The sequence below is a fragment of the Diachasma alloeum genome, unplaced genomic scaffold, assembly GCF_001412515.2.
Source record: "Diachasma alloeum isolate Michigan unplaced genomic scaffold, Dall2.0 Dall_scaffold_00539, whole genome shotgun sequence".
NCBI classification, from domain to species: Eukaryota; Metazoa; Arthropoda; class Insecta; order Hymenoptera; family Braconidae; genus Diachasma; species Diachasma alloeum.
Genome location: NW_021680671.1, coordinates 561360 through 582014, shown reverse-complemented (window position 1 = coordinate 582014; position 20655 = coordinate 561360). Strand labels below are relative to the sequence as shown.

At 37.3% G+C, this 20655-nt stretch overlaps 3 protein-coding genes and 1 long non-coding RNA gene across 5 annotated transcripts in view; 2 read left to right on the top strand and 2 right to left on the bottom strand.

Annotated features, from left to right (window-relative positions):
* LOC107042953 (ubiquitin-protein ligase E3A) overlaps positions 1–8354 on the top strand; it is a 16322-nt gene extending 7968 nt beyond the window's left edge. Inside the window, exons 4-6 of the mRNA XM_015264220.2 lie at positions 3043–4922; positions 6580–6812; positions 7610–8354. Coding sequence (XP_015119706.1) covers positions 3043–4922; positions 6580–6812; positions 7610–7730 — 2234 coding nt within the window. The 3' untranslated portion in view covers positions 7731–8354. The remainder of the gene's footprint in view (positions 1–3042; positions 4923–6579; positions 6813–7609) is intronic.
* LOC107042954 lies at positions 8141–11587 on the bottom strand. The gene is made up of 3 exons (XM_015264221.2): positions 11183–11587; positions 10893–11039; positions 8141–9269 (listed from the first exon to the last, which is right to left on the bottom strand). The coding sequence occupies exons 1-3, from the start codon at positions 11235–11237 to the stop codon at positions 8989–8991; spliced, it is 483 nt and encodes a 160-aa protein (XP_015119707.1). The 5' UTR covers positions 11238–11587; the 3' UTR covers positions 8141–8988.
* Positions 11588–13410: 1823 nt separating this feature from the next.
* On the bottom strand, positions 13411–16616 carry LOC107042926. Of its 2 annotated transcripts, XR_001461195.1 has the most exons (4): positions 16526–16616; positions 16026–16452; positions 14546–15056; positions 13411–14451 (listed from the first exon to the last, which is right to left on the bottom strand). It is a non-coding gene; the product is annotated as an uncharacterized LOC107042926 (long non-coding RNA). The 2 variants fall into 2 exon arrangements; XR_001461194.1 differs by having other exon boundaries at positions 13411–15056.
* A 309-nt stretch (positions 16617–16925) lies between these two features.
* Positions 16926–18872, top strand: LOC107042921 (heat shock 70 kDa protein-like). The gene has a single exon (XM_015264173.1). It carries the CDS (start codon positions 16926–16928, stop codon positions 18870–18872), a length of 1947 nt encoding a protein of 648 aa, XP_015119659.1.
* Positions 18873–20655: the final 1783 nt, after the last annotated feature.

The window sequence follows — 20655 nt, the reverse complement described above, 5'->3', positions numbered from 1 at the left end:
CTAAGATATAATGAGAGAGAGGCGTATGTGGGACTTACGCCCTTTTCGTTTTATTTCAACATGAAATGTGTCATCCGAAGTGCACAACACATAATGTAAAAAGGGCGTAAGTGTCATTTTTTGAATGAAATGAAACAGGCGTAAGTGTGGAGATACGCCCCTTTCCCGTTGAAATATAGCAATTACGCCTTTTTCCTAGATTTTTTTTCCGATTTTTGGTCAGAAATTCCATGAAAAACCGAAAAAACAGGAATTCGGAACATACGCCCCTTTCACTTTTAAAATGGGTTTTTTGGCACTTACGCCCCTTTGATTTTAATGCGACGATATGAAATCAATTTTGGCGAACATTTTGAATATGGACAAATTTGTTACCATTCACAAAAAAAAATCTACTGCGGAAAATTAAAAATTTATCAATAATTCATTGAAGAGCTTCATGATCTTCCAAAATTGGAATCTTCTATTCTTTCATAAATTTTCCTTCAAAAGTAGATGCTTAATTTCTTTTATTTTTATTTTTAAAGTGTTTCCCAATAGCTCAAAATGAAAAATAAAATTCAGACCTCAAATTCTTAACTACAATTATAGTAAAAGATTCTAACGATTAAAATATAGTCGAAGTACTTGGATATAATCCCAAAAACGATAAATTTCACTTATCTAAATTCCATAAAACCCGGTGTGAATTCACGCCTTAAATCCGTCGACTCTATCACTATCAAATATTATTCAATTGATCTTGTTAGACACCTTTTCTGAGATCCATTTGTTCAAATAGCAAACATTACTAAAAAATGATTGTGGAATATCCATAAAACCAATAATTGACGATGAAGGAAAGGTGAGGGAAAATGGCCCGTATTAAATCCTCAACATATCCTGGCTAAATGCTACTATTCAAATATTTCAAAGTTTGGAAAAATACTTTCAACGTGAAAGAAATTTATACTCTCCTGTCCCCCACAATTATTTGAACAATAGCATTACGTGCCCTACAACCGCAATATTCATAACAATAACAATACAAATCAACCCATTTTGAGCCATTTTTCGGTCACTCCAATATTAACGAAAAGAAAACAAGTGGGAAATTGCTCTTATAGTGTGTATAGTATAGTTAATTTCAATTTTAACGAAATTGATTGCAAGAAAAATACATAAAAAAATTACTTTCTCACAAACGGCCATTGCCCGAGGGCCTTCAGCCAACTATTTACATATGGGCATAGGTTTTTGGTTTAGTATAGTTATTTTTGCTAATTAATTAGCAATATGCTTCCGAATGGTTATTTTCCACATCGTTTCCTTCTATCATGAATAATTTATTATTTACTTTATTTTATTAAATTGAATAAGATTTCCTCTTACCTAATTTTGTCAGATTTTCAACTTAGTTGAATGTTATCAGCATCATTATTCTTATTATCTCTTTTCTTCTATACAACCGATTGCCTTTATTACAGTTCTATCTCTCCCCTCAGCCCTTTGATAAAATATTAATGAAAAAATTTTATTTACACGTACTTGAATGAATTTGGAACATTACATTTGAAGAAACCATCTGAACGCTTATCTTCAGTGAAATTTATGAAAAATTAAAAATTTCCAACAATCATAAAAATCAAATCAACCAATGTAGTTATCGTAATCACCTTTTAACTTCGACTTAAGGCCCGGCTGTACTATCTTTCGAATGTTATCTGGATTTTTTTTATCTTTCGTAAGCCAAAATGGTCAATTGAGTGGTACATCATGTAGAAATACCCAAAAATTATGATAGAATGGTAAAAAAAAAATAGAAAAAATTCTGAACTTTTTCAAAGAGCGTTTTTAATTGAGATTCAGAATCAGTTGAAAAAAGTGGAAATTACAAATATCCGATTTGCTGTGCCAAATTATCTATTAGCTGTCATTTTCCATGGTGGATTCCAAAACACTAACTCCTCATGGGAAGTGACAGCTAGGTATCTCAATTTTCAAAACAGTGGTATGTCATCTGCCATTTTTATGTGATAAAAGTGTAATTAAAAAATTCTCCAAAATATTACAACTTTTTTCAAAGAGCCTTTTCCGTAATAAATGTCTCTGTGTAGAGTGGGAAAAGATTTACGAAATCAGTCTTCCCCCTGCATGATATTGGGTGACAGACCGCCATTTGTCGCCGTAAATCGCATACATTTTTCAATTCCTTGTTATTCAACTTATTCTAAATATAAATTAAAAATGCTCTTTGAAAAAATTGAGAATTTTTTCTACTTTTTTTTGATTATTCATTCATAATTTTTCAAAACTTTTGCATGATGCAGGACCTAATTGACAATTTCAGATGACGAAAGATGAAAAAAAACATCGAGATAACGTTCGAAAGATAGTACACCCGGGCCTTAATGGAATTAAAACAAACATTTTAAGCTATGATTGAATTCAAAGATATCCTCGGAATTCTGATTTTCAAAAAATAGAAAATTTTTGAAAATTTTCGAATAAATCAAAATAACGATTATTGCTATCGCCTTCATCTTCAACCTCGATCCAAGGGACATCCAAACAAATTTTTTAAGCCATCATTCAATCGCTTCAGAACATTTTATTTTTAATTATCGTGGAACAACCAATTTTCGAAAAAAATCAAAAAGTACAAAAACAATCTATGAATTAGATTTTAATTAATGGCAATCAGTATTGCTCAACAATACCTACATTTGAAAAAAAGATTCAATTCCATCCATTCATTAGCGAACAATTGAAGAAAAACTAAAAATTACATTTATCGTTTTTGGCACTTTTTGGATCATAATGAGTCGATATAACACAAAAAATCCAAAACTTAAATTTGAATGATTACAATGCTTTCATTCGAAAGCAAAAAATGTATGGAATAGTTGAAGGCTTGAGTAATAGTATCTCTTCCATTCCCTACACATCAATATAAGAGTTCTGAAATGAAAAGATTTATTGAAAAAAACGTGGGTAATGCAATTCGACATTATCAATTAACCGGCACTTCCCCTCAAATAAACCAAAAGTCTTCTCTTCCAGGTAAACAAGTACCTTACCTCACCGAGGCAAAGCTCCTGGACATAATAGAGCGATGTAAATCGGAGGGGAATTACTCCCTGCTAATTCGCACTCTGGGTGAGGTGTTCTCCTCAGCAGAGGCACTGAGTAAAAGCTTCCAAAAGACAGAGAAAACCGACTCCCCTCTGTCAGCCCTCCTGGATCGTGCTCCAGTGTCTCTCTTGGGTCCCCCAAGTGATTTAAATAAAGAGGCAGTTAGAGCACTGCAGGGGGAGGACAAAGAGGTTGACAGTAGTGATCCCTCGCCCTCGGTTCCCCACCCCGACGACACGAGTGTCGATCTCGAGGCTGTGAGGAGATCCTTCGCAGCTCTGTGGTCCATATCAGGCGAAGAGTTCGAGTCAGCCCTAGTCAATGCCCTGGTGACCCTCGCCGACAACATCGAACTGGACCTGAGGGTCTTCGGGATCATGCCCTCAGACAGCACAGACACCCTCCTCAATGTATTTCTCATTGTCTTCGAGATTCCAGTGCTGGGGAGCAGTGATTACCTGGAATACGCCCTCCACATGCTCTGCAAGGCTGCCAGCTGTCTCCCCATCTCCGCACAAGCTAAATTATCGAGGGTCTGGGCTAGGCACTGCAAGACGAGGCTCCCCAGACTCCTCCAAACCCTCCAGCAACTGATAACCGTGAAGATGATCGCTGGATCCTTCACGAGGGACTATTGCGTTCAAGACGCCGACACCATCACAGCCCCCACGAAAGTCATGAAGATCTTGTACTACGCAAGCATGTTATCCGGAGAACTGGACGCCCCAGAGTTTTGTCAAGACGAAGACGTCGAACCCACGGGAATTGACAAATCCCAATTGACAAACCCCCCGGCTGCTCCACCCCCTCAGGACCCTCTCGCCGTTGAACTTGGGATCTCTGCACTGGATGCACGACGTCCCTACATCGACTTCACTGATTTTTATAACGAACTGCTCAGTGAAATGGTGGAGATGGACAAAGACTTTGCTTACTACAAGAGCGAGCAACCAAAGAAATTTAGCTTCATGAATTACGCGTTTATCCTTACACCTGCCACCAAGACTCTTGGGTTGTACTACGACAACAGGATAAGGATGTACAGTGAAAGGAGGATGAGCTTTTTTCAGTCGTACGTTGGACAACCGACGAATCCTTACTTGAGGCTCAAAGTCAGGAGGGATTTTCTCATTGACGATGCACTCGTTGAGCTGGAGATGGTGGCCATGGAGAATCCGACGGATTTGAAAAAACAACTCGTTGTGGAGTTTGAGGGGGAGCAGGGGGTCGATGAGGGAGGGGTTTCCAAAGAATTTTTTCAACTAGTCGTCGAGGAGATCTTCAATCCCGATTATGGAATGTTCACGACGCAGGAGGAGACACAGACTACTTGGTTCAATCCCACTTCGTTCGAGAGTGATGCCCAGTTTACGTTAATTGGTGTTGTACTTGGTCTTGCTATTTATAATAATGTTATTCTTGATGTGCGTTTTCCCATGGTTGTTTATCGTAAATTGTTGGGGAGAAAGGGGAGTTTTGCGGATCTCGAGGACTGGAGCCCGACGCTCTACAGGACGTTGACGGAGATGCTGGGGTATGTGGGGGATGACATGCCTGATACATTTATGCAGACTTTCAAGGTCGGGTACAAGGATGTTTTTGGCTCTGTGCTGTATCATGAGCTCAGGGAGAATGGGGATGAGGTTTATGTGACGCAGGAGAATAAGAGGGAGTTTGTGGATCTTTATGCGGATTTTCTGCTCAATCGCTCGGTCGAGAGGCAGTTCAAGGCCTTCAGAAGGGGATTCCAGATGGTCACTGATGAGAGCCCCTTGGCCCTGTTGTTCAGACCTGAGGAAATTGAACAGGTAATTTTTTTCTTGCATTTATAGGTGGTAAAGTTGCACCCGGAGAAATGACGTATTGTCTCAATCAAATAACTCTTTATTTTACGTTTTTTGATTCATCTCAACAATATTTTGTGGTGGAAATTGAAAAATTTATATTTATATTTCTTGGCTAAAAAAAATCGCATTAGTTTACAATAACGGAATCACAGCTTACGGCAATTCAAGACAAAGTTGGATATCACAAATTTCATTCAATGTGATGTACGGCAAGCTTAATTTAAACGTCGGCTTCATTCGAGAAAACATTCAATTAATTCCTCAATGGAATCATCTCCTAAGTACGAATTTTTTATCAATTCATGAAAGTAGAAAATTTTTCGACTGGAGATTGTATTGGGTTGAAAAAAAATTGAACTTTTCCATTTTTGTGGTGAACACATGTAACTTGACGCCAAGGACTGTTTTATTTGATATAAGTAAATGTATCTCAAGAAGAAATAATTGATTTTCACCATTTCACGTAAGATCTTATTTATTTAAAATTGCTTCAAGTATATAATGGTTGTTCCAAGACAGAAACATCTCAATAAAAATAATTTTCTCCATCAGTGTACCCTCACAGAGAGGAGAGTGTCGTTACAACGTTATCATAATGTGAAAATTACAGAGCACTTAGTAGACGGGAAAATACAAAATGAAAAAAACAAATGGAATCCTGTTCTAAAGATCTATTTATTTGATTCAAATAAAGTTTATTCAATTTGAATAAGCCATTTCTCTGGGTGTGCGAAATGATGAATTATGACAAATCTAACGTATTCGACTGTTGGATGTTTTTGTATACAATTCCTTCATGTGAGATATCAACTTTGAATCGAAAATATTAGATGCATATTATTCATGTTTGATGAATAATGAACAAGAACAAGTCATAAGTGATTAAATATACAGGGTGTCCCACGACCGATTCTTTTCCTTCGAGGGCATTGAAGAGGATGCTTTTTGAAGTGGAAAGTTTCCTTTCCACTTTTGGACCTGAGCACTTTTTTTGATCCGTCTTTTTTTTTTCTTTTGGTCTGTTACTACTGATTTCAGGGACGGACATTTATTTATTTATTTTTTACAATTGTTCAACATTTTCTTCCCTTATTTTTCCGTTTAGGAGGTTGATAGCCACATATGCAACCATCTACGGCCACACTCCCCCTTCTTGCCCTATCGCGCTCAAAATCATTTTCCAAAAAGCGAGAAAAAAAGTGCTCGGGCCAAAAGTGGAAGGGAAACTTTCTCCTTTAAAAAGCACTCTCTTCAATACCCTCGAAGGAAAAGGATCGGTCCCGACAACCTATATATCTGCCATAAGGCGGTTTTTTTCAACTCGACCATAACTTGGGAATTTTTCAATTATTCTTCAAAGCAAAAAAAATACATTTCTAACATCTTCGATTTAGTTTTCGAATTTTCTCATCTCTTTCAATCGAATAATTTCACGCAAAACCAGTGATTTTCTGCGAAATAATTTTTTGATATGTTCCCTCTCTGAAATTTCGGGGTCAACTAATTGTGAAAGATCGATTTGTGACGATTCATCATCTTAGCTTAGATTTATTGTGATAGGAATCCACTTTGTGTTGATAATTTTGTTTATTATGATTTTTCTCGGTCTCTCTTTTAGCTCGTTTGTGGAAGCAAAGTCTTTGACTTTACAGAACTCGAGGCTGCTACCGAGTACGACGGTTACACGGTTGATAGTGATGCGGTGAAGAATTTCTGGAGAGTTGCTCATGCGTTGCCATTAGAGAGTCAGAGGAGACTGTTGCAATTCACCACGGGAAGTGATCGAGTGCCAGTTGGAGGATTGTCGAGGTTGAAGATGGTTATTTCGAGACATGGTCCTGATTCTGACAGGTACAATCAGTATTCTCTATTTTTCACCAACTTTTAATATCTAAATACCGAAAGTCACAGTAGAGAGATGAAACCGGAGGAAGGAATTTAAGGGCAGACTACTATGACTTTTCAAAGTCACAGACTATTGGAGTGAGATTTCTGATGCATTGAAGATCGATTATATAACACTAGTGAAGCAGTAAAACGATTGAAGTCGATTTAGTCCTTAAGTGAGTTTTTGAGAAATATCCTCGTATCTAAGGGAGATAACGAAGTTTTCGTAATGACCTTTTTTGTACAGCGAATGGGGGGCTGCAAAGAAGGTCATGTCAAAAATTTTGCTATCTGCCTTAGATTTCGAGATATTCGTGGACAGCTGGCCAATAATCAAAATCGACTTGAACCGTTTTACCGCTTTGCTACTGATACTTTTAAAAACGAATAATTAGCCGCAAAAAAAATCAATTGTTTATTGTTCGTTTGCCCCACAGACGGTTAAAATGTTAACACTACCAGGGCCTCCAATTTTTGAGCTACAGAGATTTTTTTTTCACTATTTTTGAAAAAATGTGTATAATAACAATTACGAATCAGTTTTTTGAAATTCGACTCCTATAGTTAATTTCGTTTTATTAAATATAAAAATTTGCGCCCTTCATGTAAAATGAGCAGAAAAATTACCCTTAAAATATTGTCATATCCAGCGATAAATGAAGACAACACAGATTAATAAAATAGTTGGGGCAGTTTATTAACTATTTAAATGTCAAAAAGAAAATCTTTCGTTATTATTTTCCGAATTGTGCTGTTTTCAGACTGCCCATTGCTCACACATGCTTCAACACACTTCTACTCCCCGATTACTCATCACTGGAGAAACTCGAGGATCGCTTGTTGAAAGCCATCAACTACTCCAAAGGCTTTGGAATGCTGTGAGCAAAAAAAATGGAAAAATGCTTCAACCTCAAACGTTACAATCCCAAACCCCTGAAACTGGTGGAACTCATGTGAAATGAGAACTGAAGAGGACTGACTCTTCATTCTCTTGAAACATGAACAATCAATCTGGCCTATGTTTCTTCGTGGATGCGAGGAGATTAAACATATGGATAAGTCAGGGCTTTCGTGATCAGTGTAATAAAGAGGAATATCAGAAAGTCATGAAGCCCCTTCGTTTCCTCGTTCAAACAAATCCCCCAATCTACTTTTCACCGGTTTTCAGTCTCTTAGAGCAGCTTGAAGTGGACCTATCGATGTCCTAACGCATCGCGTGAAAAACATGAGAAAATTATGTGCTAATTGTGCGCGAACAATTGTCCAAGAGTGAAAACAAATTATATCATGGCTGTTATAAAAAAAAAGAACTTTATTTTCCATTGTGTTTGATTTCTACAGGCAAACATACATTTACACATTGTCCTTCGTTCTAATTATATTGGAAATATAAGATGAAACGAAGATTAAAAGATCAAGTGAGATTTAACAATACCTTTGTAAAAATACAAATTTGTAATCATGATACTGTAAGAGTAATTGATAATAAAAAAATGGCGAAATGCATTTTTTCTCTTTTCACCACTGAATTCGTACAAGATTGCAAGCCAAATTTCTTGAAATATTAATCAACAATTAATTTTCATGAAATTTAAGTAATTTTTTTCATTCAAGAATAGATTAATTCTGGCAGAATTTAATACAAATTGAAATTTCAATTTGATGTGATGATAATAAGGTCTATTTTCTCGATTTACACGATGAGTCTAAGAATTTTCACCGTTTTTGGGGGGTTTTGAAAAATGTATCTGATATGAATCGGAAATTCATGGACACTTTTCATCTTAAATTCAACCCAAAGTTACAAATTGACGATTGGCATGTAACAGAGAATTCCTAGCAGTGTAATTGTTCAAAACTGAAGTATAAAAATTAAAAAGGCAAATGATCATACGATCACCTTCATTAAAAAAGGTATATAAAATTCTTTATAAAACTATATAAAATTCGCATTGATTTTCTATCGATTATTGGACGGATTCAATCCACATTAATCTCGATACTAATTAAATGGACGGACTAGACGTGAAACTGAAGCCAATAGACTTCGAATTCCCACGATTCCTTGTACGTTTCATACAATTATAGTCTACTCGTACGAATAACATCATTAGTTTAAATTAATTTACAAATTGTAATCTTAGCTCGAGAAGCGGTGGACGAAGGTACCAAGGAGGATGAGGAGTCCGGAGATTTTGAGTCCAGTGGCACTGTTACATCTGTTGTCAAAGTAGCAGAAGCACCACGTTGTTTCGTCGTAGTAATCTCTGTGGATGTCGAGCTGGGTTATGGTGTTGTTGACGTAGTGGCCCAGACGCACGTCTTTGGCTGCTGGACGACAGCCCTCATACTTGTCAGCTGGAATGTCCGTCCTGAAGCCTTTCAGGGAGCTCAGGCACTCTCTCGTGATCATCTCCTCCGCTGGAATTGGGGAAAATTGAGTGACATTAGCATTATTGTTTTCCTGTATTTTTCTCATTTGTGTATTTTCTATTATCTCGATGACTACCGATTTCAGAGTCTTTATTGAAGGGCATTTGCGTTGGCAATTTTTGAAGCTTCGAAAAAAAATCCTAGTCAACGAAATAATTGCAGAATTGACGAAGATCATATATAACTCCTATTAAGATCAAGCTGGGAACATTACATTTTTTTCGATAAATATTACCTTTATCAAAATTTATCAATACTTTTTCCATGCAAGATATTTTTCGTCACGGACTTCCTTATTCGTACGTGCAACGTATGAATGAGTACGTTTCTAACTATTATTTAGAAATTATTATTTGATAAGACAATTTCAGAATTCACGATAATTTCGTGTTCATTTAATTCTGTTAATTTTAATTTCTGTAACTTTGGCTTTCATCTTCAATGAATACATCCATGATTTATAATTTGAAATTGAAATCGTCAATTCTACAATACCACTACTACAATTCTTCAATACTTTTTCTCTTAAACTATATCTAGTCAAACTTTTGTTAGGGGAAAATGGGATAAAATAGAACAGCGGGGCAAAATGAACCAGCCGAAAAACGACTATTTGACACAATTCATGCAAAAAAAAATTTTTTTGTTATCAACCCTTTCTATTTTTAAGAGTAATGATGAGAATAATAATTTTCTATTCGGTAGAAAAGGACATGCGGTGCGAGAAAATCACTGATATTCGAAACCCCGATATAACGTATCGACTAGCTCTACAAATGAATCCCACTGAAACCCCTGTTGGATCTCGATCTCAACGTCCACTAATCAGCTTGTCCCCTGACTCTCCAGCAGCCAAACTAAGACCTCATCATCGCTGAGTCTATGTGTTCACTCCTGATTTGAAAGTTTGAAGGTTTTTCATGTATTTCTTATATCGAGACGACAATATTAATAATTTTCACCACTTTTATCCACAGTTCTCTTTTCAAGTAATATGAAATATTTCATCTATAATTCAATTGATTAGATTAGGGGGATTATACTTTTCTTTTTTCATTCGATTGAAATTCAGCATCACATTTTCCTTTTTCCCCCTCTGGACCTTCCTCTGGACTTCAGATTTTGCTGTTTCATTTTCTTTTCAATTAATCCATTGACAAAATCTTCTCTCGTCAAAACTTCTCGATAATTTTCCATTCTACTGAATGGGAAATTATTATTCTCATAAGTACTCCCAATAATAAACAAGAGTTAATAAAAATGCTTTTTTTGCTTGAATTGCGTCAGTGGTTTTTTTGGAACGTTTCATTTTGTTCCATTATCCCCTAATTCTTTCAATTTCATCTAAATTACGCGTTGGTAGATGAAGCTGTCCAAAAACAAGCTCTAATCCATCTTCTCACATCATTCTTACAAAATTTGTTTTTTCCTAGGATTTTTTGAATTATCCAATGCGTTGCATGCAATTCTGCCATTATCTCATTCACTAGTGATTCCACAAGAAAATTGTCAAGAGAGTTTATCGATGGGTCGCTTCATCGTGCAAATGTCTCTTCTTACTTCTCCCACAGGCCATTCATTACCAATATAATTTCTATGTTTCATTATTACCTCCTTTACGTTCAATGACTTTCACACAAACATCATCATCCTCGGGACAGTATTGCCCCCAGTACCACAGCCAATTCAGTGGGGAACCACACCCCGGCTCATTACTGTTGCAACGGTAGCAGACTAACCACCCGCCAGCCCCTGAAACTGAAATCAAAAAGCGTGTAAACAACTGATGATTCATAATCATCCACGATGATCGATGACAAAACCACGCCCGTGGGAATGCCGTCTCCCAAATGTTCTCCTAGCCAAATTTTGACATTTCTAGCAGCAAATAACTGTTTTACCTTCTTTATTAAGCATTCCCAGCAATAAAATAACACAAAATGCCTTCGTAATCATGGCTGCAGATGAAAATACTTGTTGACAGAGGCTTGATGAACCTTCGAATGACACGTTCCAGACACACTTGTTGCTCACTCAAAAAATTTCACTATTTCTCACTTCAACCATTGATAAACTCTTTCCGTATAATCTCATTAACAATTTCATTAGAGGAATAGTCAACAAGAATGACAATTTTATTATGGAAATAAATTAATTCCAGTGAGAGATCAAGTAAACTACACGGCAATGGCCGCGCCCGTGTGTACAACGATATACAAAAGTGCGGTGGAGTGGGGGGTTGAGACATACTCGGGAATGTTCGGGAATCTCCGGAAAATTCTCGAAAGGGCACGAACTTTTTCGATAGAAATTAGGGAGTTTTTCGGCCCATTCACGAATACCAAGAAAAAAAATTATTTCTGCCAAATATCCATTCATTTCAGAGAAGTATTTATTTTTTCAATATCGTATTTCTCCAATCGACTCATTCTCGGGCAATCCTCATTAGGTTTCAATTATATCGATTATCCCAGTAAACAGTATGTCGACAATTTGTCGATGTCCTGTTAAATTTTAGATGGCACTGGCAAAAATTGTTTTCTGAGATATTGCTGTAGATGATGATCATGTTAGTTATGACCTTAAGTGAATTCCTTCAATAGGGGAGGGTGGGGAAAATGGACACTTAAGACTTTTTAAAAATGATTCGTAACTCAGAAACAAATTTATCAATTGAGCTCAGTTTAGGCTCGTTACAAAGGGAAAGAATTGTTGTTTGTATTGAAAAAAAATATATATAATTTTATCAACATTTCAACCCCTCATTAACATTTAAAAAAAAGTCAAAGGGGTCCGTTTTACCCCAACCACCCCTAATTATCAACATTAAAAAATTGATTGGAATCCTCCCCTCTAACAAATAAGAAATTTAGGAAAAATGATTAATCATTAGAGGAGTTCATCCAAGGTCATGTGCAACATAGTCACCCTCTACAGCAACATGATTGTTATAATTGAAAGCTAATCAGGCTCGCCTGGGAATAACTCGATTCGAGAAATCCGATTTTGAAAAAATAAATACTTCTCTCAAGTAAGTGAATATTTGGCAAAAATAATTTTTTTTCGCAGTGAACTAATGGCACCCAGTTTTCAATGATTCAGAAAAGGTAGCATGGATCTTCTTCTTCTTCTGTTCGTTATAATTATATTCTTATTCAAAGATAGAGAGGCAAGCACCATTATTTTTGTTGTGCCCTAGAGAGGGCCTTATTAGTTTTTTTATTCAAATGACAAAGTCGATTTTTAATCAGTGGATATGTCCGAAGGAACTACCAATTTTTCCAGTTATTCAGACAACACAAGTGAAAAATGAATATCAATTTTTATAAAAATACTATTGCGACTTAACATTATTTATAATCAGAAATTCATCTATATATTCGGTAGCTTTAATATTATTTTCCAAATACATTTTTTTAATACCATGTACCATACCTACATTAACATTCACTGCACTCAAATCATTTGCTAATTTATTTCTCTTTTAATTATAATTTGGACAGTCCCATAAGACATGGTCTATATCCATCATGAGGTCACCACAGTTGCAAGCTGAACTCATAATAGTATTTTTCCGAGATAAATGGCTATTAAGTAGAGTGTGATTTGCTTTTATTCCATTACATGTTGTGGTCGTGCTTCTAGCTAATTTTTTCTTTTGCAAACCATTGCCTGCCATGTATAAATTCTTCCACGTTTCATTCCTTTGATGTTTAAAATATTTGATTCCTTTACTATCTACTTTATTTTCATCTGCCTGAGTAAACAAATACCGGTCAGAATCCGAAATAAGTTTTTCTTTAATTTTGTCTATGCATTCCCTCCAATAGACCTTTACTTCTCCCGTTATATCATTATCTTCTCGAGCCAATTTTGCCAACTGATCCGCTAAACTATTAATTTATTCGAGAATTTCTTCATCTTTGATCCCAACTGGAATATCATCGATAATTCAGTAGTGAAGTGGTAAAAGGAGATAAGTCAATTTTGAGTATTCACCAGTTTTTAATCAATATCTTGGAATCTAAGGGAGATAGCAAAATTTTTGTTATAACTTTTTTTGTGGAGCTGATTGAGTGCTGCAACAAATGTAATTACGAAAATTTCGCCATCTCCCTTAGATTCGGAAATATTTCTCAAAAACTCAACTGGGAGATAAGTCGACTTATCTCCGTTTACCAGTTCACTACTGAATTATACTACCTATACTTTTGATAACACTGTCAAGCACCACTGCAATCCAATTCATTTTAATTTTATTTATCTCTGATTCCACCAGTCTATTTACTGCCTCAACAGAAACACAACTAACCATGACCTTGTCCTTATCCAATTTCTTTAGTTGACAAATAAAACTTCCTACTTTTCTGAATTCTCTGACAATGATCATTTCATGTAAGTTTCCAAGGTGTTTCTCCCTGTCTTCATCAAACACATAAATAATAAATGAGCCGAATCGTCTTTCCCATTTCTATTTTTTCTCATATCCATACAATAATCATATAAATTAAATTTTCTGCTATGGTCAATATCCATAACTTCTTGTCTTGACTGTTTAACTATAGGATCCTCAGTTGGAAGATTTATTTTAGTTGCGATCTTATTAATCATTCTATTCAAATCTCAATTTATTTCAAATTTAATTTTTTTCTTTTCCTTTTTTTTATAATCTGTTTTTAAACATAAAACATGAAGATGAGACATGTAAGACGACACACCTAGAGTGTTCTATGATTTCTCGTTCAGTCTTTTGATATAAATGTTCTTAATTTAAACACTGCTCTTCAATTAATTTGATAGTATAAGCGGTTTTATAATATGAATATGTTAGTAACCGACTATATAATTTTGATGGCCTTTGGATTTTAATTTCCGTGCAATCAACGACTGTTCAAATTTCTTCTAGCCCCTTGAAGCACAAAGACATTTTATTTAAAATATTATATCTTTGCTTGGCCAAAATATACTCGGTTTTAAACAAATATTAAGAATATCTAACATTTTAAAATTCTCAGTTTGCAAGCGCCAGGCTTGCAACAGTGAAACAGGATCGACAATGTTGCATTAAACGAGTTTTGTTTCAATTTCATAAAAGTCATTATAATTGCTTCTCTCAAATTTAATCTGATTATCGTATTTGGTGCTGCTTTCACGATTCTCATTAGCTTTTCTAGAGTTAACTCTGGGTCAACTCTGGGTTTATGGAAAAAACCCAGCGAAGAAAGAGAGAAACTCTGGGAAATTTCCATGAAGCCAGAGTTAACCCAGAGTTAACTCTGGGTTTGATTCATCAGAGTAACAATTTAAAACTGCTAGTTCCCGTTAGCGTACTTGGCTCATGATCCTCTACGATAAAACGTATAAATGTTGGCATCATTAGATCACTTTGGACTTGGATTCCTATTTCCAAATTGTATTCCTATGTGCCTGAACTCTTTAAGGAGGAACTATGGGCCATGCTTCTGGAGCACATTCGTCGATAGATTCATTGTTCTCCATCAAGTTCCCCTCTGATTCACCGCGTCTTTCTCCTCCGCATCGTTCAAATTTCCATTGACTTTCTCGTTATCACTTATTGGTTTGGACACTTCCTCATCATTACTAGCAATAGGCCACTGCTTTTGGGTGATCTACGTCTGCTCTCTTCTCGAGCACCATCATGACTTTTTTCTTCAGAATTTAAAGTTTTTGAGGTAGATGGATGTGGCAGGTTGAGTGAGGGAATACTTGTCTTCTTCAGATAGGTTTTCACTCTGTTGTCACGTTTGCCATTCTCTATAAAGCAAGAATAAATAATGTAGGTAATTATTTTGGTTAGAATTTTATTTTTTCACGCTAATATTAAGGATGTAGGGGAGGGTGGGGCAATATGGACATCTGGGTTACCCCATACAATACACTTAAAAAATTTGCAAAAATTTTTTGTTTTCAAAATCCAAATTTTTGAAGATTGTTTCATTGGGCAATATGGACAATATATGGACTGATAAATCCGTATGGGATGGGCTAAAATGGACGGTCAAAAAATTTTCAAAACATTTTCACCAATTGCATTTTAAAAAATTGCTCTTTGGCAAGGTCCTCAACCGAAAGATTATTCAAGAGTGGGGTAAAATGGATACCCGAAAAATTTTCAACAGACATTTTCCAATAGAATCATGACGGTACGTTTTTGTAGAGAGAAACTAGAGTTGAAAGAGATATTAACAAATAAACTTTAACTCAATTAAATTTTACATTGAAGTTTGAAATATAGAGTAGCTTTGGATTTGCTGTTTTACTGTCGAAATAACTTTGAAATTATTTGGTGATGAAAGAATAATGAAAAAATAAATAAATAAATAAATAAAAAGTTCTATAAGAGAAAATAATAATAAGAATAATAATAATATTATAAAATTCAACTGGAGAGAAAACTTGACACAATTGATTGAAAAGAAAATTATTCAATTTAATGAAATAAAGTAAAATATAAATCATATACGGAAGAAAAAAAAATGCAACATGACCATTCGGAAGCAGATTGCTAATTTATTAGCAAAAAAGCTATACTATATGTTATACATCGGCAATTTCCCACTTGTTTGCTTTACCTTACAACTCTTACGAGGCAGTCTTATGACAATGTGTTTGTTTTTATAACCATCAAATGAAGTGGGAACATTAAATTTGATCCAATTCAACTCATTCTTTAAATCTGATGTCCATATTGCACCACCCGCCCCTATGCATTTTTATACTTACGTGGTAATATAAAATCGTCTTCAATAAAATGGTGAGAACATACTCTCATGGAAGGAGTCACTTTCTTTCCCATTCGCAGTGCTCGTATCCAAGCAGTTCGTCGATCGATCATTTTCTCTTCATTAAATTTATTAATTATCTTCACAAAACTGACCTTTTCACGAGGAAAATGGTAAAATCGAATTGTGGGATCGCGACGCGATATGTTGTGACAGCCAGGCACACAGCAACAGACTTTGCTTTTATTTTTCTTTTCAGCGAACTCCATGTCTCATACAATCAAATTCTCCTTCAAATTGAAGTATGTGAATTCTAATTACTCATAATACAATTTCAGAGTAATTGAACTATCAATTTGACCGTTTATTATTCAATATCACATACAATTTTTGGTTATGCTCGACGTACCTACTGACAGCTTTGCAACCTACATCATAAAAAAAGTTATAAATGAAAAAATCATAATTGTTGAAAATTCGGATGAATAAAAGACTCATTACTTGACGTAATTCTCCACAAACCCGACTAAATAAATCCGAAAAATATACAAACAATACAATTTCCTCTCACTATAGTACCTTTAGAGTCCGCCGGTAGCGCTTTATAAACATCTCCCGCACTTTCTAGAAAATTCAAACCGTATTTATAAATACGAGCGAGCGCGCGAGAGCCACCAGTTGCTGCCTGGCTTTCGCACGATCCCGTCTTCATGATGTCCAAACAAACGTGAAAATTCTGTTTGTATCGAAAATATTGAACCCCTCATCTCTATCTCCATCACTCCAGCGGTCACCTCCTCTGCTTCGGGGCAATTACTTGATAACCGTAAATACACCCATGTAAATTCAGCAGAGGAACTTTAATATCATCATCCTTTATTTTGCATAAACAACATTTCAAATGCCGGCAACAGTCGATGATGAAGGGCTCCAGAGGGCAATCTTCCAGGATACCGAGGAAGACGAGCGGAATCCCGGTGAGGTGACAGCGATCGGCATCGACCTGGGGAGCAGCCACTCCCGAGTGGCCGTCTGGCAGGGCGGCAGGGTAGAGGTAATTCCCGACCCTCAGGGTAAGACAGTCCTCCCCAACTCCATCGTCTTCTCGGACACTCCCTTCCTCAGTTCCCCATCCCTCGGTGACTCCATCTCGAAGCCCAACCCCATCTTCGATCTCAAACGACTGATCGGCAGAACCTGGGAGGATCCCCAGGTCCGAGAAGACTCCAAAGCCTGGGGATTCCCCATAGCCAATAATGGACGTCATCTGGAAATCGAGGTGGACCACCAGCTCTACACACCTGAAGAGCTCCAGTCCCTCATCCTCAGGAAGCTGAAGCACACAGCCGAGGATTACCTGGGAGTCGAAGTCACTGACGCTGTGATAACAGTCCCTGCGTACTTCAACAACTCCCAGAGGCAGGCGACGAAGGAAGCTGGTGCCCTCGCCGGTCTCAACCTCCTGAAGATGATCAACGATCCAACTGCCTCAGCCATCACCTACGGCCTCCGTCGAGACGTCAAGCCCGATGACAATATCGTCATCTTCGATCTAGGAAGCGGCACCTGCGACGTGGCGATTGTAACCGTCAGGAAGCAGCAGGGATTGCTGTTCGAGGTGAAGGCCATCGCTGCAGATACTCACCTAGGAGGACAGGATTTTGATGACAGACTCTTTGAGTACCTCCTCAACAACTTCGAGAAGAAGCACAGGGTGAATCTTCCGTCGACGTCGAAAGAACTGAAGCGATTGAAATTGGCGGCGGAAGAAGCCAAGCATACGCTGTCTTCAAACACTGAAGCCATCATCTCTGTCAACTCACTGTTTAATAATATAGATTTGGACGCTAGGGTCTCTAGAGCGCGCTTCGTCGCACTCTGCATGGACCTCTTCACCGACGCTCTCAGGCTCATCGACAAAGCCCTAGCCGATGCGAAGACGGATAAGAGGGATGTCAGTGAGGTTGTCCTTGTGGGAGGTTCGACCCGCATCCCAAAGGTCCGTTCCTTGCTGCAGGAATACTTCCCCGGGTGCAAGCTTACGATCTTCTCGAACCCCGAGGAGATCGTCGTCCAGGGAGCTGCGATCCAAGCCGCTTTGCTGACTGGCTCCAGCCGGGATCGACTCGGAAGGGAGATACTGGTGATCGATGTCACTCCGTTGTCTCTCGGGATTGAGACCACTGGAGGCTTGATGACGGTCTTTATAAAACGAAATACTGGAGTTCCGTGCAGATTGTCGAAGACTTTTACGACGATCGGGGATGATCAGAGAGGGGTTTCCATCAAGATTTTTGAAGGGGAACGGGCGTTGACGAGAGACAATCATTTACTGGGGCAGTTTCAACTGTCGGGGATTCCCTCTGCGCGCAGGGGAATCCCGAGGATTGTTGTGTCTTTTGATTTGGATGGGGATGGAATACTCAATGTCACTGGGGAGGTGCAGAATGGCGGGAGGAAGGAGCTGAGGATCAGTAGAGGGAGTGAGGGGCTTCGACGTAATGGGGATGTCAGTCAGATTGTTAGGAATGCGAGGATGTTCGTGCAGGAGGATATCGGGGAGGTTGAGAAGAGGAATTCTAGGCGGAAGCTGGAGGATTATGTTAATTATGTGAGGGAGAATTTGGAGAACTTTGAGGACCGGAGGGGGCTCGAGGAGTCGATGAGGAGGGACGTGCAAAGGGAGGATTGCCAGGAGATTGATCAGCTCTGTCGGGCTGTGGACAGGTGGCTCATTGCGGAGGAGTTTGAGGAGACTAGGATTTATGAGGAGGAGCTGGAGAATCTTCAGCAGAAGTGCGACTTGGTTGTTTCTTCGTGCAGGTGGAAACGATTGAGGACGAAGTAATAAGAATCTCGGGACTATTTATTTGTTCGTTCTACTCAGGGAGGTGTTGTTGTTGTTGTACCTTTGTGGAAGATTTGTTTTGGATTTAGTGCCATATAAACTATTGATACCTTTGGTAATTTTTAGAGTGCTTTCTTTCGATATTTTTGTATGTAAATGGGAGGAAGCTGATTGTTTATTTCAAACATATTGTACATTTGTAATAAATTGATGTAAATAAACGTTATTGTTATCGGTTTTTTTGTCCTTCCATGCTGAAGAAATCTAGAGTACTGTAGAATTTTCGGTAATGAATTTTCGCATTATATGAGGTATTCCACGCCAAATGAGTTAACCGCTGACCCTTACCCTCTTGGAAATTAATGGTGATGTTTTCTACGATTGTAAGGGGAGGGGGGGAGGCATTGAAAAACTATTTCTCAAATTTTTTCAAATTTTTTCGACAGCCCAGTTTGGAGATATGATTGTTTTTACATTTTTCCGTTTTTTTTCCCAATAAGTCGAGTTCTATTTGTACGATTTTGATTTATTAAGCGTCAAAATGTTCCACTTTTTACCGCCTATACGATTATTTCCAGTAATTTTTTTTTTCGATTCCTAAATGCTTATACTGAAGAATTTTCGGAAAAAAGTTGAGAAAGTCGAATTTTGTAAATTATGTAACTTCTGATTTGTTTCATTTTTTCAGTAATTCTTATAATCAAAACAAGTATTTTGAGCCGTCGTACAAGTTGGGGATCCTCCTGGATCTATTTTATTTTCAATTTTTTCTTTTCGAAATTGCACAAATTTGGTCAAAACACCCCAAAATGGCGTTGATTGACTTTGATTATGAAGAATTACTGAAAAAAATGAAACAAATCAAAACTGACATAATTTGCTGTGACAAAATGAGTTAATTTGTCCTTTAATAACTCATGTTTCACTCCGACCTCGGCTAGTCTCGGTGAGCTCACGGGTGGTTCGCTCAATCGGAGGGATAAGTGAAGGATAGAGGGAGGGTTACCGATATTAAACCGACCGTACTGATGTTGGTAAAATAACTATATATTAACTTTAATTTATACACAGTAGTGTTTAATGGGTCGGTATAACGCAGTTCTTAACTCGACTTTGGGACCTTGACTCGACTTTGTTATTGGTTGGCTGAAGGCCTGAGCTCAGAGATCCGCTCTGTTTCGCTCCTGATCGTACTCTGACGTACTCTGGTGCTTCCCGAGTCGTCCAAACTCGTCAAAGTCCCAAAATGCTTACCTAAGCAATCCCACGGTTTTCTTCACTAATACGGTTTCGTGCATTCGTTCGTATAGAAACCTACACAGTCAAACAGTTCAGCACCCTGAACTGGACCTGTAGAAACCGTGGAACTGCTTACGCTGGTGTCCATGGGACACCGTGAGACTGCTGAGCAATCTTTGGATGAAGGGAATAAGAAACCTCGTTTCCCATTCCCATCGTCCACCACTTTGGGCATAATAATTATAATTATTAAATAAATCGACGTATTGATCGATCTCAATACGTCACATTGCAAAATTCAACTTTTTTTACTTTTTTTTCTCGAAAATTCGTTATTATGAGCATCTAGGAATCAAAAAAAATATTTATTGGAAACACAAGTATAGGCCGTAAAAAAATGGAAACTTTTAACGCTCAATAAATCAAAATTGGACAAATAAAACTTGAGTTATTGGAAAAAACGGAGAAATGTAAAAAAAATCATATCTCCGAACTGGGTTGCCAAAAAAATCTGAAAAAATTTGAGCGATCGTTTTTCACCCCC